Source organism: Sitophilus oryzae, unplaced genomic scaffold (assembly GCF_002938485.1).
Source record: "Sitophilus oryzae breed Bouriz unplaced genomic scaffold, Soryzae_2.0 scaffold_1167_pilon_pilon, whole genome shotgun sequence".
In the NCBI taxonomy this organism is placed as follows: Eukaryota; Metazoa; Arthropoda; class Insecta; order Coleoptera; family Curculionidae; genus Sitophilus; species Sitophilus oryzae.
In genome coordinates, this window is record NW_022145801.1 from 2,674,554 (window position 1) to 2,693,740 (window position 19,187).

General features: G+C 34.2%; 1 protein-coding gene across 2 annotated transcripts in view; it reads right to left on the reverse strand.

Moving 5' to 3' along the window:
• LOC115888633 (frizzled-4-like) overlaps positions 1–18,505 on the reverse strand; it is a 205,562-nt gene extending 187,057 nt beyond the window's left edge. For both annotated transcript variants that reach the window (XM_030908413.1, XM_030908404.1), the window contains exons 1-3: positions 18,076–18,505; positions 15,095–15,301; positions 5,984–6,267 (exon numbers count right to left, since the gene is read on the reverse strand). In XM_030908413.1, coding sequence (XP_030764273.1) covers positions 5,984–6,267; positions 15,095–15,301; positions 18,076–18,414 — 830 coding nt within the window. In that variant the 5' untranslated portion in view covers positions 18,415–18,505. The remainder of the gene's footprint in view (positions 1–5,983; positions 6,268–15,094; positions 15,302–18,075) is intronic.
• Between the last annotated feature and the right edge of the window lie 682 nt (positions 18,506–19,187).

Sequence of the window (19,187 nt, forward strand, 5' to 3'; positions counted from 1 at the left end):
TTTTAAGTCTAATGGTTTACGTTCACCCAATCAACTTGTCATGTTAGACATTATTTTCGGTAACCCAAACAGCTCTGCTTCTATCTCCCTTCGGTATTAAAATAAATCGTTACCGTCGAATATAAATTTTTCAACCTTGTCAATTTAATTAAATTGTAAACATCGGCATACGAGCCGCTAGCGAACGCGAGCGGGAAATATTTTGATTTGTTTGGAAGCGTAATTTGTCATTAAACATTGTTTAATTCTCACCGTCAAACGGAGCCGACCATTTTATATTTAGTCTGTTTATTTTCGATAGAGGCGGCAGGAGCGATTTTCAAGATGGAGGATAGAATGGGAATTTTTTGATCGACGAAAGATATAACATAACTTGCGTTGGCGTTAAAGGTTTCGATAGGATAGCATAACGGTCCGGAAATAGATTGTATAAAAGGGATATTTTGTCAGAAGTATTTTGAAAAACAAAGCCATCCTTTTAATGCTAAAATTTCTATAAATCACTATTGCCCAGTTGCACCGTTTGTATAAACTTTGTTTAAAGGCTAAACAGTGATTAACTATAATAAAATATTGTATAGTTAATCACTGTTTAGCCTTTAAACAAAGTTTATACAAACGGTGCAAATGGGTATATGTCTTTTTCAAAAAGGAATTTCTCCAATCTATACTAATATATAAAATCCTTAAGTGACTGATTCACTGATTAATCACGATCCTGCTCAAACCACTCAACGTAAGAAGCTCAATTTTAGCACAGGTTGATTCTAGGGTGTAGAGGTTCGATAAGAAGGGATTTTTCGAAATTCCAGTTCCAAGGGGTGAAACCACCCTTCAAATATTACAATATTTTTTATTTAAAAAACGGTCAAGTTTCCGAAAAAACGCTTAAACGCGTATATTTTATTTTGTTTTTTTTACATATTTTAAGATTTTTTAAAAATGTATACAGGGTGTTTCGAAAAATCTGGTCATTGATTAATCACGATCCTGCTTAAAGCGCTTGACGTAAAAAGCTGATTTTTGGAAAACAGATTGACTTTAGGGTGTAGAGGTTCGATAAGAAGGGATTTTTCGAAACTCGAATTCTAAGGGGGTGAAACTATCCCTCAAATATTAAAATATTTTTTTATTTAAAAACCGGTGAGTTTTTCGGAAAAACTCTTAACAGGTATATTTTATTTTGTTGTTTTACATATTATTTTAAGATTTTTTAAAAATTTATACAGTGTTTCATAAAATATGACCATTGAGTAATCACGATTATGCTTAAACTGCTTGACGTTTAAAGCTGATTTTTTATTACCTGTGGAGTGTAGAGGTTCGATAAGGAGGGGTTTCTCCAATATCAAATTCCAAGAGGGTAAAAACGCCCCTCAAATATTACAATATTTGTTATTTATAAAACGGTTAGTCTTTCGGGAAAACGCTTGGACACGCATAATTTATTTTGTTTTTTACATATTTTGAAATTTTTTAAAAAATCATACAGGGTGTTTCAAAAAGTTGGGTAATTGATTAAACACGATTCTGCTTGACGTAAAAAGCTTGAACTAAAAAACTGCTTGACGTAAAAAGCTTATTTTTGGCAAACGGGTTTTTCGAAAGTCAGATTCCAAAGAGATGAAACTACTCCTCAAATATTACCAAGTTATATAATAATATCGCCATATTTTTTTTCATGCTGACATAAATGTGAGAAAATTTTATCCAGTTTGTACGTTAATGGAAATTCTTGCTTTGCTTTATCATCACCACTACAAATGAATAATTCGACGCGAATGAAGTCGCGGGTACACGCTAGTAAAACTATAAAGCTGCTGAGATGAACCAAAAAAACCGAAACTACCGAGAAAAAATGCACAACAGTGGTTCATAAATTGTTGATTGGTTGCCGTCAACTATCCTTAAGTTGAATAATATTCATATCTGACCAGAGCCACAGCGCTCGCCAGACACCTCGTATAAAAGACAGGAAATTTAATTTTTAACTTTAAAAGAGTCTAATTCAATTTCTTAACCATTCAAAAAGCATTCTTCTCAAATGACCTTTCACACTCAATTTTTATATTTCTAATGGCAAATTATTAATCACATTTTCTGCGAGTGAAGTGTTATAATACGCTCTGATAGGATATAATATATTAATTATGTCAATATTATTAAATTGTTTTAAAAAACCCTGAAGTCATAAAGATATTAAATGCAATAAAAATATTATAGTACGTATTTTTTTGCCAGTAGTAAGTATTTTTAGAGAATATAATATAAATTTTATCTCAGAATATACTAAATTGTAATGTTCAATTCGTTTCTTTATATTATGCTTCAAGACTAGCCGTCTTTTTACAAAAATACACTAAAAATTAAGGCTTCTATTCTAAGGTCTATACCGGGTGTTGCATCGTCGAGCGGGACATAGGAAATCCCATGTAAATTTTAATGGGGTCAATTATTGGCTTCTCTAATTATTTTAGAGAATAATTCTATTTAGGTTTATTGAAGAGCACTAAAACCCACATTCAAAAGAATAACTTTAGGTATTTTTGGTTAGCCCGTTTACGAGTTATCGCCGATTTCTTTTTAAATATTTCTCCTTTCTTATGGCCCTGTATTTACTTATGAGCACCAGTCAAGGTAAAAGATAACTGTCAAATGAAGTTGTTATTTCAAAAATTTATCTATTTAGTGCTTTATTATTATTATTAAAAACTCATACCTACATCGAAAATATTAGCCATGAATTACACTACCGAAGAAAAAGTATTGATGATTAAATGGTATTATCAAGGAAATAGTTATCAAAAGGTGTCGGACATGTTTGCTGCTCTGTATCCGAATAGACCGATACCTGGAAAATCTACAATCGCAAGGAATATCCAGAGATTTGAGACCAAAGGTACCCTAATAAATAACTGCAGATGTGAAGCAAGGCAGGAACAAAGAGAAGATGCAAGAAATGATACCGACTTGGAAGTTTTATTGTGCGTGGAAGAGAACGATGGAAAGATCAGCACAAGGAAACTTGAGGATGAAATAGGAATAGATCACACTACAGCGTTTCGAATTTTGAAACGACATAAATACTATTCCTTCAAATATGAAAAGCACCAAGAGCTACGAGATGGGGACGAAATACGGCGGCAGGCGTTTTGTTTTGATATGATGGAAAGAGCAAACACGGATAGGGAATTTTTAAAAAACATATGTTTCACTGACGAATGCACGTTTACCTTAAATAATGAACCCAATGTTCAAAATTATCGATATTGGAACAAAGAAAACCAACACAGGTTTGTCGAAACAAGGACGCAATATCCACAGAAAGTAAATGTTTGGGCAGGGATATTCGGACACAATATCGGGCCATTATTTCTTACGCGAAATTTAAATGCAGAATATTATTTGGTTTGGTTTGGAAAAAACTAACTACTCGAAAATCATATTTTACCTGCTTTACACGATGCCGCTAGGGAAAATCAGGAAGTTTGGTACCAAATGGATGGCTGCCCGGCACATAGTACCCTGGCTGTTCGGGAATATTTGACAATAGTTTTAACGGAAACGTTATTAGCCTAAATCATACAGTAAATTGGCAAGCAAGGTCTCCTGATATTTCGCCAAATGATTTCTTTCTCTGGGGCCATTTAAAAAACAGGATATACAAGGATAAAAAATACCCAAATCTAGACGAGTTAAAAAATGCTATTTCTGCCGAAACCAATAGAATTTCAGTTTACCAACTAGCAAATGTAAGAAGAGAATTTTATGATCGCCTGGGTTATTGTCTAGCAGTCGATGGAGGAATATTTGAACATCTTCTTAAATCCTAAAGTTCTAACAATTTAATAGTAGATACCTAAATTAATAAGTTATTGAATATTGTAATAATACTATAATTAACCTTGTAATTGATTACTTTATTTTACTTTAATTCATATTAATTTTTATTTATAAATACATCTTTAAGATTTCCGATGTAGGAATGAGTTTTCAATAATAATAAAGCACTAAATAGGTAAATTTCTGATATGACAACTTCATTTGACAGTTATCTTTTACCTTGACTGGTGCTCATTAATAAATACAGGGCCATAAGAAAGGAGAAATATTTAAAAAGAAATCAGCGATAACTCGTAAACGAGCTAATCAAAAATATCTAAAGTTATTTTTTGAATGTGGGTTTTAGTGCTCTTCAATAAACCTAAATAGAATTATTCTCTAAAATAATTAGGGAAGCCAATAAATGACCCCATTAAAATTTACATTGGATTTTCTATTGGATGTCCCGTCCGACGATGCAACACACGGTATAAATCATCCACGTAATGATTTTTGCAGATCGTAATACATTTGAAATTTGTTAGTTTTACAGCTTTTCATAAGGGTCATATAAAGAATTATACGAGTATCTTATCTCCATCTACTACTAAAATACAAAATTATCAAACCAATAAAATATAGTAAATAAAATATACTTTTTATAATATATAAATCATTCTTTTATTGTAGATATAGTAAAGTATAAGATCCGGCATAAAATATTAAGGTTTTATCAGATAGATCGTCAGTGTATATTACTTATTACAAAATTTTGAGGAACGATTTTGTGATGGTCACTCCATATATTGAACTTGTCATCTGCTTTGTCGGGATTGTTAGAATCTGGTGGCATTTAATTTTAACCTTCTATTGTTGACATCGAGACATCGACAATACGTCGACTATAAACAAATGTCGAGATTTACGTCGACAATGTCGAGAATATCACAGGCTAGGTTTGTTATTAGAAGAGAAGTGAATTATTCCCACTCCTTGATTGATTAAGAAATACTCATTTCTCCGGATATTTTTGGTTATTTAGTTTGACTTCTAGGCTAGTTCTGGGCAGAGTTTGATTGTTCTTTTACTCAATTAATTGCAGTACATTAGGCTACATTCTACTTAAGGTCTATAGTTATGCGTCATTAAGAATGTTGAAATGTATCAGTAGTAAAGGTGGGCAAAGATTGAATGAGTTGTACATTTGAACAAGTATTGAAAATGAATCGTGAGATTCGATTCATTGCTTGCAATCCGGTTCGTTCAATTGAATCGTGGGCAGCACGGATGCATAAGATTTGAACGATGAGCCGTAAAAAAGAATCGTGAGAATTGAATCGGATCGGAAGAAAAGACAAAATCGTGTTTTTATGCAACCCCAAATAAATATTGTTGGCCTCTGCTCAATGTGATAAAAACGGCGTCAGCGATGGTTATAAAATGAAGATCGCTGTCATTTTATATGTAAAATTATATGGAGAATGTCATCCATGTTCATTTCCAAGCCAACTAGACGCCAATTTTTTTCGATTATGCTGTACCTATTATATACTATTTATTATGATTATTAAATCGGAATTAAAATATGGCTTTAGAATTATTAAATTGGTATCAAGAAGTCATTAATAAATACTATATATAAATTGGATTGATAATTTAATATTATTGGTAAAATAACCAATCCAATTACGCCTGTGTCATAAAGTGTTCAAAACAAATGAAAGAACTGTATATTTCTTTTTCTGGTTCCTTAAGTAATTGTCCTACTAAATTATCGCCAGTAGTGCCAGTTACGATTCTCGTTTTTATGAAACGTGATTTTGTGTAACGAAATGTCGTTCAATCGAACGAATCGTATTCAATATGAGAAATTGAATCGTGTGATTCGATTCACTAAAAAGAATCGTAATGGCCATCACTAATCAGTAGTATTACTTAATTTTTTGCATTTTTCCTTCTAGTTAAAATAAGCAATAACATTTTATCAGGTATATTCGCAACACTTTAAAAAGACAAACAAGCCTTTATTACTTGGCTTAGTGATTATTCACAAACCTGGGACATTGACGAAGTCACTGAGGAAATCAACATCGACACCATCATTAGTGCGTCAACAATTCAATTCCAACATTCAATAATACAATAAAAAACATGTACTTACCACACATTCGCTGCCATTCCGAAGTAATACAACAGAAGAAACACGAAAGCACACATGACATTCGGTAGTCCATCTTCATTGTTCAATCTTATGGGATCGGGTGTAGAGCAAGATCCAGATTTGGCGGAAAAAATGCTCAAAGTCCATCCAGCGCCTACCAAAAAGTAGCAAAGTGCCAAACTGATTAGCGGTGGTGCTCTGACCTTACCACCTCCCAGCATCAAGGTGAAGGCGGAGGCTAAGCTGGCAACAACGCAGAATAGAGCCCATACAGTGATCCAGAGCTGGAAATAAAATGTTATTGTTTATACATATGAATATGGAAGTAATAAGCGGTTATTGAAACAAAAAATGGCCCTTAACTAAAATACATATAGACTTCCATTTCCATTTTTTAATAGTTTAATACAACACATACATCTTATACAAGTTGAGACGACTTGTATAAGATGGACAATCGTTCTCAAATATACCTATTATGGTCCTCTAATATTTAGATTATATTCTTTAATAATTCACAAATTAACAAACTAAATACAGCCAACAATAAAGTCTCAAAATGAATTTAGCAGAAACTAAAGTAATATGCAACGAACTAGTAGACATAAAAGAAATTTTAATAAATAGCACAAAACTGGAAATAATAGAATACACAGCTCGGGACCTCTACTAGCAGAAATCAACCGAAGAATTACTTATGGAAGTACCGAGTACTTACTTATGGAAGAAACTCAATCATATTCAAGTCTAGAATTCCACTTTATCTAAAAAAGAAAACATTCGACCAATGTGTACTACCAGCCATGACCTGAGCATGCGAAACCTGGACTCGAAGAAAAAAGAAACTCCGAAATCGGACATTATAAGGAAACTGCAAGTCGCACAACGCTCAATGGAACGAAATATGTTGAGAATAACCAAGAAAGACCGTAAAAGAATAGAGTGATACGACAAAAGGGCCATGTAATAGATGTCATCCATAGAATCAAATCCCTAAAGTGGCAATGGACAGGATACAGGATACCTGGCAAGATGATTCTTCAGTCGTGTCATTTTTACAAAGTCTTAAGTTGGATTTACATTGTACACTGAAAGGACAACTTTACGGACAATGATATTGGCGTAAAAGTGCACTTTTTCAAGTTAATACCGCCGTGATTTGTTGTAAGATGTCTCCTTCAAGAAGAAATGCAAATGGTTATAATAATGAATGATGATGAATCGTTTAAAATTCGGATCTCAAAGCACAGATTGTTCACAAAAAACACGTAACATGAAACCTAAAAATGTAAACAAAGCAAAATTCAAACTTCTTATTAAACGTCTTAACTTATAGATAAAACCGAGGATAAAACTAACTGTGGTGTCGTCAAATTGGATTTTGAAAGCTAAAACCTATATGATATTTCAATTCTGTGATGTAGAAATGTTTATATTTTAATGAAATACTCTAATCATTATAGGACAATCGTATACGACATTTCCTTAATAAATATGTGGCCACCTCTAATATAAAATTATTAAACAAGAATAGATAGACAAGCAACCTTAGAGCGATCAACTTAGTAATCATCAATTCGAAGTTGGTCAAAGAAATAGTAGAGAAGCTGAACAAATTAGGCAAAGAAATTTGAACCAAGAGATAGAAGATAGAAAGTAATGAAAAAGCAAACGATCTAGTTAGAAAAGTAGCGAACACTAACTGGACCAGAACGATTCTGCTTCCCAAGTGAAAATCAACTTAAAGCAGAACTCAAAAACCTGGAGTACTCCATCCGTAACCCGGAATGGGAATCCTCCAACGGTCTAAGAATCAAATACTTTCCTTGATCTAAGTAAGAACAATCTTCGGATTGTCACTGGGTTTTTAACAGGATATTGTGTCCTCAATAAACACCTCAGTAGATTGAAGTTAAGAAACAATGGCCAATGCGATTCTGTGGGGAAAATGGGGAACCACCAGAACACCTCATCACTAAGTGCGCCGAGACGACAACCATTCATGCCATAAACTTTGGTACGACTGATATCGAATATGGAGAACTAACCTCTTTAAAACCCTCTCAGATACTAGCTTTTGTCATAGCCCTGGGACTGTATGATGAGTTATAACTCAAGGAAGGGGGACAAAATAGATCTATAAAGCCGGGGTGATTAATTTTTCCCACCCACACAATCTATAACCCCTAATATTTTTCTGTTTACATCTAGTTAGCATATCTTGGATCTCTTTATTTACATTATTCGTCTCAGGAAATGAAATAAAGATCCATGCCCATTGTAAGGAATCAAAAATCAAGTTCAATATACTATTACTTTTCTAATATTATTTGACTGGCTTTAAAATTCAAAACACGTAACATATTAACCGGTAAAACCTTCCTATATTCTTGATATATTATATCTTCTGAATTTTTATGACCTCTACGGAGGCAGAATTTTAATCTTGCAGTACTGTCAGAAGACGAAATAAATTCAATCAAGAAAACGTCCATATATATATATAAACCTGTCTTTCTGGCATCGTATGGAAACATTACATCTCTTTATTTATTATCTTTATTATAGTCGATCGATAAAACATACATATATAGATTTAGCTTTTCTATAAACTTGAATTTTGAGTAGTAATATAATAAATAAAAGAATTTAGTCATAAAATACCGTATGATTGAAAAAAACGGCGTCCAATTGGCTTGGAAATTGACATCAATGACATTCCCCATCAGATTGTATGAAATAAATATTTCAAAATTTATCAATATAAACTACTAATAAGCAATGATGTATGTGATTTGAAGAATACAGACTTCAAATTTCAAGTGTAGTTGCTTAAGTAATACGGATTAGTAGCAATATATATTTGGAATATAAAACACCCTTAAAAAGAAAATTCACTTCTCCAACTCCCAGTGGATGACATACCAAGAATTTACAACTTTGAGAAACACCTCACTGTAGTATTGAGTAATAAAAAGGATTGGAAGGAAGAAACGTTGGCTCAGCATGTAAAAGACTATACCATAACGTGGTATAATGATGCTTCCAAAATCAAAGCAGGGACAGGGATAGCAGCACTAAATGCGATCAACTCAGTAACCATCAATTCGAAGTTGGTGAAAGAATGCCTAGAGAAGCTCAACAAATTAGACAAAGAAAATAAACTTCTCCTACTCTGGGTGCCTGCTCACCAAGGGATAGAAGGCAATGAAAAAGCAAATCATCTAAAGAAAAGGAGCAAACACTCCACTAACTGGACCAGAACCGTTCTGTTTTCCAAGCGGGAACCAACTGAAAGCGGAACTGAAGAATCTGGAAGACTCGATCCGTAACCTGGAATGGAGTCCTCCAACGATCTAAGACACTCGAAAAAGTTCTTCAGAACTTACGACCGAGAAAAATCAAAGGTTTTCCTTGATTTAAGTAAAAACAATCTTCGGATTGTCACGGGGTTTCTAAAAGGACACTGTCTTTTCAACGAAAACCTCAGTAGGCTGAAGCTGAGAAACAACTGCGAATGCATATTCTGTGGGAAAAATGAGGAAACACCAAAACACCTTATCACTGAGTGCGCCGAGACGACGACCGTTCATGCCATGATCTTTGGTACGGCTAATGTTGAGGATGGGGCCGTCTTTGTGGGGCCGTCTCAGATAATGGCTTTTGTTAAAGCCCTGAGACTGTATGATGAGTTACAACTCATTATAACTCAAGAAAGGGGAACACACAATAGATCTGTAAGGTCGCGGTGATTAAATCTCCTCCGAAACATTCTACATGGTACCAACAATTAACCTGCGGAATTTTATATACATGTTTATTCAATGTGTTGTGCAAACAAAAACATATAAAAATAACGATTTATTTATTTATCGTGTGTAAGATTTTTTTTTGTTTACTTTCTTTATAAAATAATAAACAATCTAAACAACTAACAAAACCATAACTCGTGACAGGATAATTAAAATGTTTTAAAGTATTATATTGTCAGGAAAACAAGTATATAATAAATCACAGACTCACCAAATAATCCCTGAAGCATTGACCCTGAGCGGAGGCGTACTTTAATACCTGTCACAACTAAAAGTAAGGATAAGTGCCCAGTTCATAATTCCGACCTACTTAACTGCTAGGTGCCGATATTGTTTTGATTTGGTTTGGTTTGAAGATTTACAAACATATCTATGCAAATGAACTGCTTGGCCTTCCGCCCACGCACCCCCTGATGGCGCGGACTCCAGACTAATCAGCCGCACGGGCAACAGAATAAACAGAACATATCGATCCCGAGATCCGAGGACCCTGGGGGCCTGTTCCCGCCGCTGAAGACCCGGAGGTACCGTCCCAGACATAATAATAATGTCCGTTGACACACGGCGTACGGAATCCCAGATCCCTGCCGTGTGCGACGTTGCGACATTACGAGGATTCGCGTCCCTGCTACTATGACATTACGGGATCCTAGATCCTGCCAAGCAACATTAACGGGCCTATCCTTGCGCTTCCTCAAGCTAAGCAGTACTAACTCTACTGAGAACAGAAATTCACTAATCCACCTAAAGCTTACGTGGCTATCATATTAACTAATTAGGTACTTTATAAAAGAACTATCCAATCTCTCTCTCTCTCTTGATTACAAATTTACTTATCTCATCAAATACTAACGTACTGTCTTGCCCCCGTCCACGCCCCCCCGTGGCACGGTCTAGACGAACCAGAAGACCCGGATACAGCGGCTGAATCTCTCGGGGTCCCGCTCCCGCATCTGGTTACGCCCAGAGGCACAATATAAAAACCGGTGATAACCAGGATTTTACTCCCTACACCGTTGCGACATTACGAGGAATCGCGTCCCTGCTACTATGACATTACGGGATCCCAGATCCTGCCAAGCAACATAACGGGCCTATCCTTGCGCTCCTCCTGACTAGACAGCACCGACTCTACAGAGTAAAGAGATTCAATAGCCTATCTAAACAAAGCTCACGTAGCTGCCGCATCGGCATACCGCCGCATTACTTAATAGCTAACCCTATCTAACTTTCATGTTCTATATTTTGACCTAGCATGTATACGGCGCAGTTATTTAATGTAATATTTATTAATATGTGTACGCAAATGATATCTATCTAAAACGTATCAATATATTTATCAAAATATGCATGATCTAATTAATTAATAAACTACGACACTTAGTGAGATGTACTCACCCTGCTTTCTGCTTATATCACTGCACTAACTAACTAATTAACTTTACTTTAACTGACACACTATTCACGCCACCGCACTCAAAACTGTACTGTGCGTCGGAATACGTGTATTTTTCTGCATTAGGTAATATTCTCAAACTTTCTTTTTCCGAAACAGAATTGTTTCGACCAATCATCGTTCGATTTTGAACGCTTTTCTAGGAATACTTTTACCCCTAAATCGGAGCGCAGGACGCCCATAAAAATCAGATATGGCGTGACATGCTTGAGACGCAGAAATACTTACAAACAAAACAACAAACAAACAACGCTTTATTGTGCAAAAAGCCAAAACAGCTTCATCGACAAAGCACTCACAAACAACAAAATCACAAAAAAATACAAACAACAAAAAATACACAATACAAATAATACAATTCAAAAAAATTTAAGTCTTTAAAATTACAAAAAGAATATACATGGACAATTTTAGAACAGTACGCAGTAAATAGATATAATTTTAAAGTTATAGGATATTAAATACTTGACCTTTGACCAGTGTGTGAGATGATCAAAATTTTAAAATTCAAAATTGTTCATAATCAAACATCAACAAAAAAGTCGTTTACCGCATATAGGGCTCTCTCCAATAGGTATGATTTTAGAGCCTTGCGAAATGCGGGAAAGAATGAAAGCGAATTGATATTCAAAGGCAGATGATTGTACATTTTTTTGGCATTGTACAGTATTGAACCCTTAACTAGTTCTGAGCTCGGGGTTGGCAGATAAAGATCGTGCTCTGCATTCCTAAGTGGATAGTTATGAGATGGCCTTTCGGGAATAGCAGATATGTGCTTGCGGATTAAGCAAACGGATTCAAAAATGAATAAAGAAGGAAGAGTCAGTATTTTCAAATTTTTAAAGAAATTCTGGCAGTGAGTTCTACTGTTCAGTCCCAATAAATATCGAACTGCTCTCTTTTGAAGTATGAAAACACGATCAAATTTTGTTGCGCAGCAAGTACCCCAGAATGGAAGGACATAACGAAGATGTGACTCAAAAAGGGCATAATAGGCTATTCTAGAGGTTGAGAAGTTAAGTTCCTTAGAAACTGATCTTAGCGCAAAACAGGCAGCGCTTAGTTTCTTTGATAGAGCTTCAAGGTGAGAGTCCCATTTTAACGAGTTGTCTACAAGAAGTCCTAAGAATTTCACAGCGTCCACGACGTCAATAGTAGTGTTATTAAGTACAAAAGGTTGTATAGTACTTTTATATGACAAAACTTTAGTTTTTGATAGGTTGAGGCATAGGAGCCTAGCAGGCACAAACTCTTAATATGTGTCGTTTTAAAACCTATGTTAAAAGAAATATTATTGGGAAAATAAACTCACGTTATACGTGGAAACAGTAGAGCTAGGGTAACTTGTTACCGTGCAATATTTTGACAGCTTGAGAGCGATCCATGCAACAAAAAACGTGAAAGAAAATAATCCTTCCCAAGAACTGCAAACATCTGTTCGCGTTTAGCGAAAAAGGATGTTGGTGTGTTTTTAGATATTTTTAATGTGGGTGTTAATGTGCAGATCATGTTGTACGTAAACGTTGTTGTTAGAGTATATAAGCAAAACAAAACTAACAAACAGCGGATGTGTATGAAAAATATTACCAGTAAAATAAACCGCCAATACTTGTAGCTAGTTTTTAGCGCAGTTCAGGCACGAATCGCTCATTAAATTATTGAATATTAATTTTAGGCACAATTGTTATACAGTCTGTTGCATCGCCGACCTGGACATAGGAAATTCCATGTAAATTTTAAAAATGCTGAATAAGTTTTCTCCATTTTATTGTACAGAAAAATCTATTTGATACTTTTTAAAGAACTCCTTAAAATAAATTAAATTGTTTAATTTGAATAATTTATACGAATTCGTCCTTGAGTTATAAGAGATACAAAAATACTAAATTAAAAAAAATAATACGGTCGTGATTAGAATAACAAACATGCCACCTTCAAGTTCAATTTTATGTCAAATTGGCTTTATTGTTGTATATTCCAGGACTGCATAAACGGAAAGTAACAGGTAGAATATATGGAAAAATTGTGAGAAATAGAATCGAAAACGAATACCAAGAAATAGAAGTCGAAGAACAAGCAGGATTTACAGCCGGAAGATCAACGGTTGACCACTTATTTACAGTCACTCAAGTAATAAGTAAAAAGAGTAATCTAAACCAAGAGCTACATCTTGTGTTCGTGGACCTGCAGACGGCATACGACAGCGTTCCCCTTGTCAGACTTTGGGAAGCTATGGAAAAAAACAATATAAACGTGGAGCTAATAAAAGCAGTAAAATTATTATATAAACAAACAAAAACTAGAATAAAAGTCGGCAAAAAGTTAGCAACAGGATTTAATGGAACCAAAGGTCTGATACAAGGGTGCTGTATTTCACCAACACTGTTCAAGATCTATCTTGAACAAGTTCTCCAAGGTTGGAAGCAAGAATGTAGAAATATAGGAGTACCCATAGGGGATAACTCTACACACTGTGCTTCGCGGACGATCAGGTGCTCATAGCACAAGGTTACGATGACATAAATTATATGACACGTAGCTTATAGAAGAATATCCGAAATGGGGACTCGAGATCAATACTAACAAAACAGAATATATGTGTATCGGAGGAGAACAACAACACCTAATACTAGAAGAAGAGAATAAAATTAAGTGCTGTACAAAATACAAATATTTAGATATGCTAATCACAAATGATGGACTGTTGGATACAGCAATTAAAGAACGAAACCAACTTGGAAGGAATGCTATCACGGTAGTAAATGGGATACTGTGGGACAGAAGCATAAACAACAGGAACAAAACACTAATATACAAAGTGGCCCATCGAAAACGTTCCGCAAGGCATAACGGCCAGGGTAATTTTTTTTTTCAGAAAATCCAAAAGCACGTCAATTTTGTTTGTGAGGGGGACAATTTTTGCCCCAAAAATGATTGCAAAATCTTCAACCCTCTAAGCGGGGGTGTCAACCCTCTAAGCATGGGTATATTGATAAATAAGTTCTAAATTACAAGAAAATGCATTTTCTACGGAAACTTAAAGAGATAGGTAAAAAATAGTATGATATAATTTGATAGACAATTAAATTGTGCATCTGATTCTCGTAAAATATACAGGGTGTTCCATTTAAATTAAACAAGTTATTGCCGTTTGAAGCTAATAATTATTTAAAATAAATTTTTAGACACTCTGTATAAGGTAAGTATTATTTTTATTATTGCAACACAATAACTGATCAGTAAATAAACTTCAGTAAATATTTAGTATTAAAAACTTTGATACCCTTGGAGAAATGAAGCCTTAAAATTTTTACTGCAATTTCACAAAATTGAAAATATTTCAAAAACGGTAAGGTTTAAGTATAATAAACCTTAATCAAATTTACGTTTATTTTAATCGTAGAAACTAAAAATGTAATAATATACAGGGTGTTCCATTAAAAAAAATACAACTTTGATATTTTTTACTTATTTGGGACACTCTGTATCTTGTAAAAAAAAATTTTAAATTGTACCTCTAATAGTCCTTCATCGAACCCAAAGCTTACAATTTGTAAAAATCTCATCGTTTAACTACAATACTCCGTGTCGTATGTGGTGAACAACCCTGTATAGTTCTTTAAGTCTTTTAATCGTTATTGTTTGTTACTTAATGTAAATAAATTGTGTTTAAATAAATTGTAACTTTCTATCCATACGGAACCGAGGAAAAACGTAACAGTATTTTGTCCGTCGAATTTGACGATTTCATAGCCAAAAATTTTGAACTATACGCTGCCACTGTTTTATGGTTTAATATTACATGATATTACGGTATTAATAGGAAAATATGCGGTTACTTACCATGGCTATTTTCTTGTCCGCCTCGTCGAACATGCCGCCCGCGCCCCCGCAATCGACCTGCCCCGAGTCGTACTTCCGCACCGCGGGGTTCACCGGAGCCCTGACGTCCACGCGGTCCTTGGGGCCCTCCATGCACATGTGCTCGTGGTTGTTCTCGCCGGGGAAGCGAGAACAGTTGAGAGCGTCGGGCCACGGGAAGCCGAAGCCCTAGAACAACGGAACATTGGTTTTAAGTTGAAGGGTACTAAAATAAAACCAGGTATGCTAAAATAGATACTTATAAGTGTAAGACGTCAATTATGACAACATAATTTTCTGCTGTAACTCTAAAGCCTAATATTTAGCTTATAAAACAATCAACTTTTGATTTCTAACCACAAGTTCTCTTGACGGAAGATAATCAAAAGCCTAAATGACATTTCTGGCAAATTTTGAAGTATAATTAGTGGAAAAAAAGTTTGATAACTTTTTCAGATTCAACAGATTCAATTTAGTTTCAATCATATGATGATGATGCTAACATATTTAGCTAAACGTTAATTTGGTGTATTTATAGTTTCCTACTGGGACAACAAAATTTCTTAGTGCTTATTAGTCTTTAAGTGCTTATCATCGTCTGCAGACGATTAACATATCTCAACTTAAATTGTTTAGAAATCTTTTAATTGCAATTTTGTTCGAAATTCAGCATCAGATTTAACTTAGTTTCAATCATTTGATTATGATGCTAACATACTTAGTTATGTTTATATATATGTTGGTGTATTATGATTAAAGTACCTACGTAGTCGCTCAACAACGTACGTAGATCTCTCTATTAACAGCAAAGGTTCGTAAATTGTTTATCATCATATATATGAATAAAATGTTTCCACAATAATCTCAATTTAGACTATGTAGAATTTCATTTCATGATGATGCCAAACCAAACAAATTTAGCTAAACGTTTGTTTGCTGTATTATAATTAAAGTACGTAGTTTCCCAATATATCATCAAAGTTTCCTAAAATGCTTATCATCATCTGCAGATATCAATCTCTTTTAATTATTTTTTAATTTTAATTTTGATTGAAACCTAACAACAAATTAAATTTACTTTCTATCATTTGATGATGATGCTAACAGATTTAGTTAACCGTCAGTTTGGTATATTACGATTAAAATACGTAGTTTCCTATTATAACAGCAAATATTCCTAAAGTGCTTATCATCATCTGAAGATGATTAAAATTTCTCAACAGTAATCTCAACTTAGACTAATTAGAATTCCTTTAATTTAAATTTTGATCTAGGCTCATATGATGATGATGCTAATATATTTAATTAAACGTTCTTTCAGAATGATAAAGATAGTTTGGAGTAACATGGCTAAAGTATGTAGTGTCCTATTCCAGCACCAAAGTGCCCTAAAATGTTTATCATCATCTACAGATGATTAAAATATCTGAGCAATAACCTCAACTTAGATTAATTAGAATCCCTTTAACTTCAATTTCTCTCACCTAATAAATTCAATTTAGTTTCAATCAAGGTTTCAATTATTTGGTGATGATATATTAAACCAGTTAAACATTCTTTCAGAATTATAAAGGTAGCTCAGTATATGAATAACTATGTTTGCTATTGTAACACGGAATTGTAAGGTGCCTATCGTCTGCAGATGATTAAAATATTTCAATAATTTTCCATTTCAATTTTGATCGAAATTCAACAATTGATTTTAATCATCTGATGATTATTATGATAACATGGTTAGCATACTAATCGTAATAGTATTTTGTTTGCGATTGAAATACGGAATTTTCGACTGTATCCATCAATGATTTCTAAAGAGTTTAAAATTATCCTTCGATGATTATTATAGGTACCCCAACCAAAAAAAAATTCTTTAATGTGTTATGATTAAAGTACGCATTCATCTCTGTTAACATCAGAAGTTCCTAAAATGTTTTATAATAATTATTTTCAGATGGTGATAAAATATCTCAGTGACAATCTTAACAGATTAATTTAAATGAATTAATGAAAGACTCTATTTTAGTTTTAATATTTATTCGAAATTATACTTATTTAGCGAAACTTTTGTCCAGAATAATTATGAAACAAGATTTTTTAGAAAGTATTATTATTAAAGTGCGTTTTTAGCCAAATGCGAGAATGCCAAATCATTAGAGAAACTTTGTTAAAGGGTATATTTTCAATTGTAACATTAAAGTTTTCAATATCATCATCAGCAGATGATTAAAACACAACTGCAAACGCCAATAATGTTGCTGTCTTTTATTTTTTTTAGATAAAACTACCATGCATTATTATTAACCATCTGCTGATGTTATTAATTAACAAGAATATAGAACGATATGAAGTGTTTTGGTTAAAGTGACCATTTTTCTACTATAATGATAAAGGTTCCTTAAACGCATTACCTGCTGAAAATTCAGATATCTCCACAACAACAATTCCGATTAATTCGAATTATTATTTTTATTGAATAGGCTCAATTTAGTTTGAATCTGAGAGTAAGGATACCAAATCATTAGAGAAAATGTGTTAAGGTGTGTATTTTGAAATGTAACATCAAAGGTTTCTGAAGCGTAGGTATACCTATCATCGTCATCATCAGATGATTACTCGACAACAAACTCAATTAATTTTTATGTCTTTTATACATCTTCAGTTAAAACATCAATGCATTATTACTAATCATCTACTGGTTATTTCCAAAGTGATCCATGGCACGAAGCAAATTTCCATCATTAGATATAATCTTCACATTTTGAATTTTGAGAATATGCTAGAAATGTAGCAGCAGGGGTCCATTAAATAAACCAATAAAATTTTGAAAGTGGTCTAGGAGATAAAAAAAATTAGGAATCTCTAAAGTGTTTTTGCGAATGTTGCTTAAAGTGTAATTTTCCGATTCAACTTAACCAAGAACATCTCCTAAAATACAACTAATAATTATTGATGAATAAATTTACCTGCAACACCGGGAAACATCTGGACTTGACGCTCTCGCAAAGTCCCCGGCAAGGTCCGATGGGATTGGCCACTTTTTCCGTACACATGGGCACATAAACCGAACACAAGAACAACTTCAAATGCTGACTACACCCGTACTGTATCAAGGGCGAGAACGACTTCAAATTATAGTCCGCCTCCTGCTGGACATCGTTTCCTCCCAAATTGGGCATCCCCGTCATGTTATAGCCCAGTCCCATGCACATTTCCACCCTGATGGGCTCGCAGGTCCTGAGCAAGGGCTCCGCCGCGACGTTTTCATTCAGAAAAGCGAAAATTAGGAGGAAAAACGCGAGCATTTTGCGCTCCGAAGGACTACGACCGTAGACTGTTCACTCGCGCGACTATTCGAACGGATCGAGCGACTGAGCGGCTGATGCTGAAGCGTGTATGCGCTTGGTACTCTTGCGGTTTCTTGGATGAGCGGCCGAGGACCCGAGGAATGCGGATCGCTTGTTGTCAGGTTGGGCAAGAATTCTCTGAAATTAAGAAAATGTATTTAAGTACTACATTTGATAAAAACGTTTTATGATTAAAACCTAACTACTAACGTGACGTTTGAGAGACGGTACCGCATGGATCTACCAATGATTAACCAAGTTCTTCTGTACTTTTGAAGAGTAACCTTCTATCTACCTTTTATTATTATTTTTACCGCTATGTTGTTAGTGTTCCAAATTTAATAAAAAATGCTTGTTTGACTCCTTTTTTAATTTCAGTAATAGAACGCAAACATTTACGAGCTAGATCTTCGAAGGATTTTTGTGTAATAGATCAGGAGCCAAATTATTCAAAAAATGGTTACTGAAGTGGTAGTATACTGGATTTTACAGTGTACTGATGAGTGTAATAATACACAACAGGATTTGATGGAAACTTAGCTCTAAATACCAATAATACAAAAGCGATATTTTGGACTTTGGACCTAAGATATAAAGAAAAGTTGGCCAAGGTACATAATATGAAATTAAACGTTCTCTCACCCAGTGTGAGTACATATCAAAGTAAAACCTCTGACGAGGGGTAAGGGGACAAAAAACTCACAATCTTTTAAACATTAAAAGAAACATTA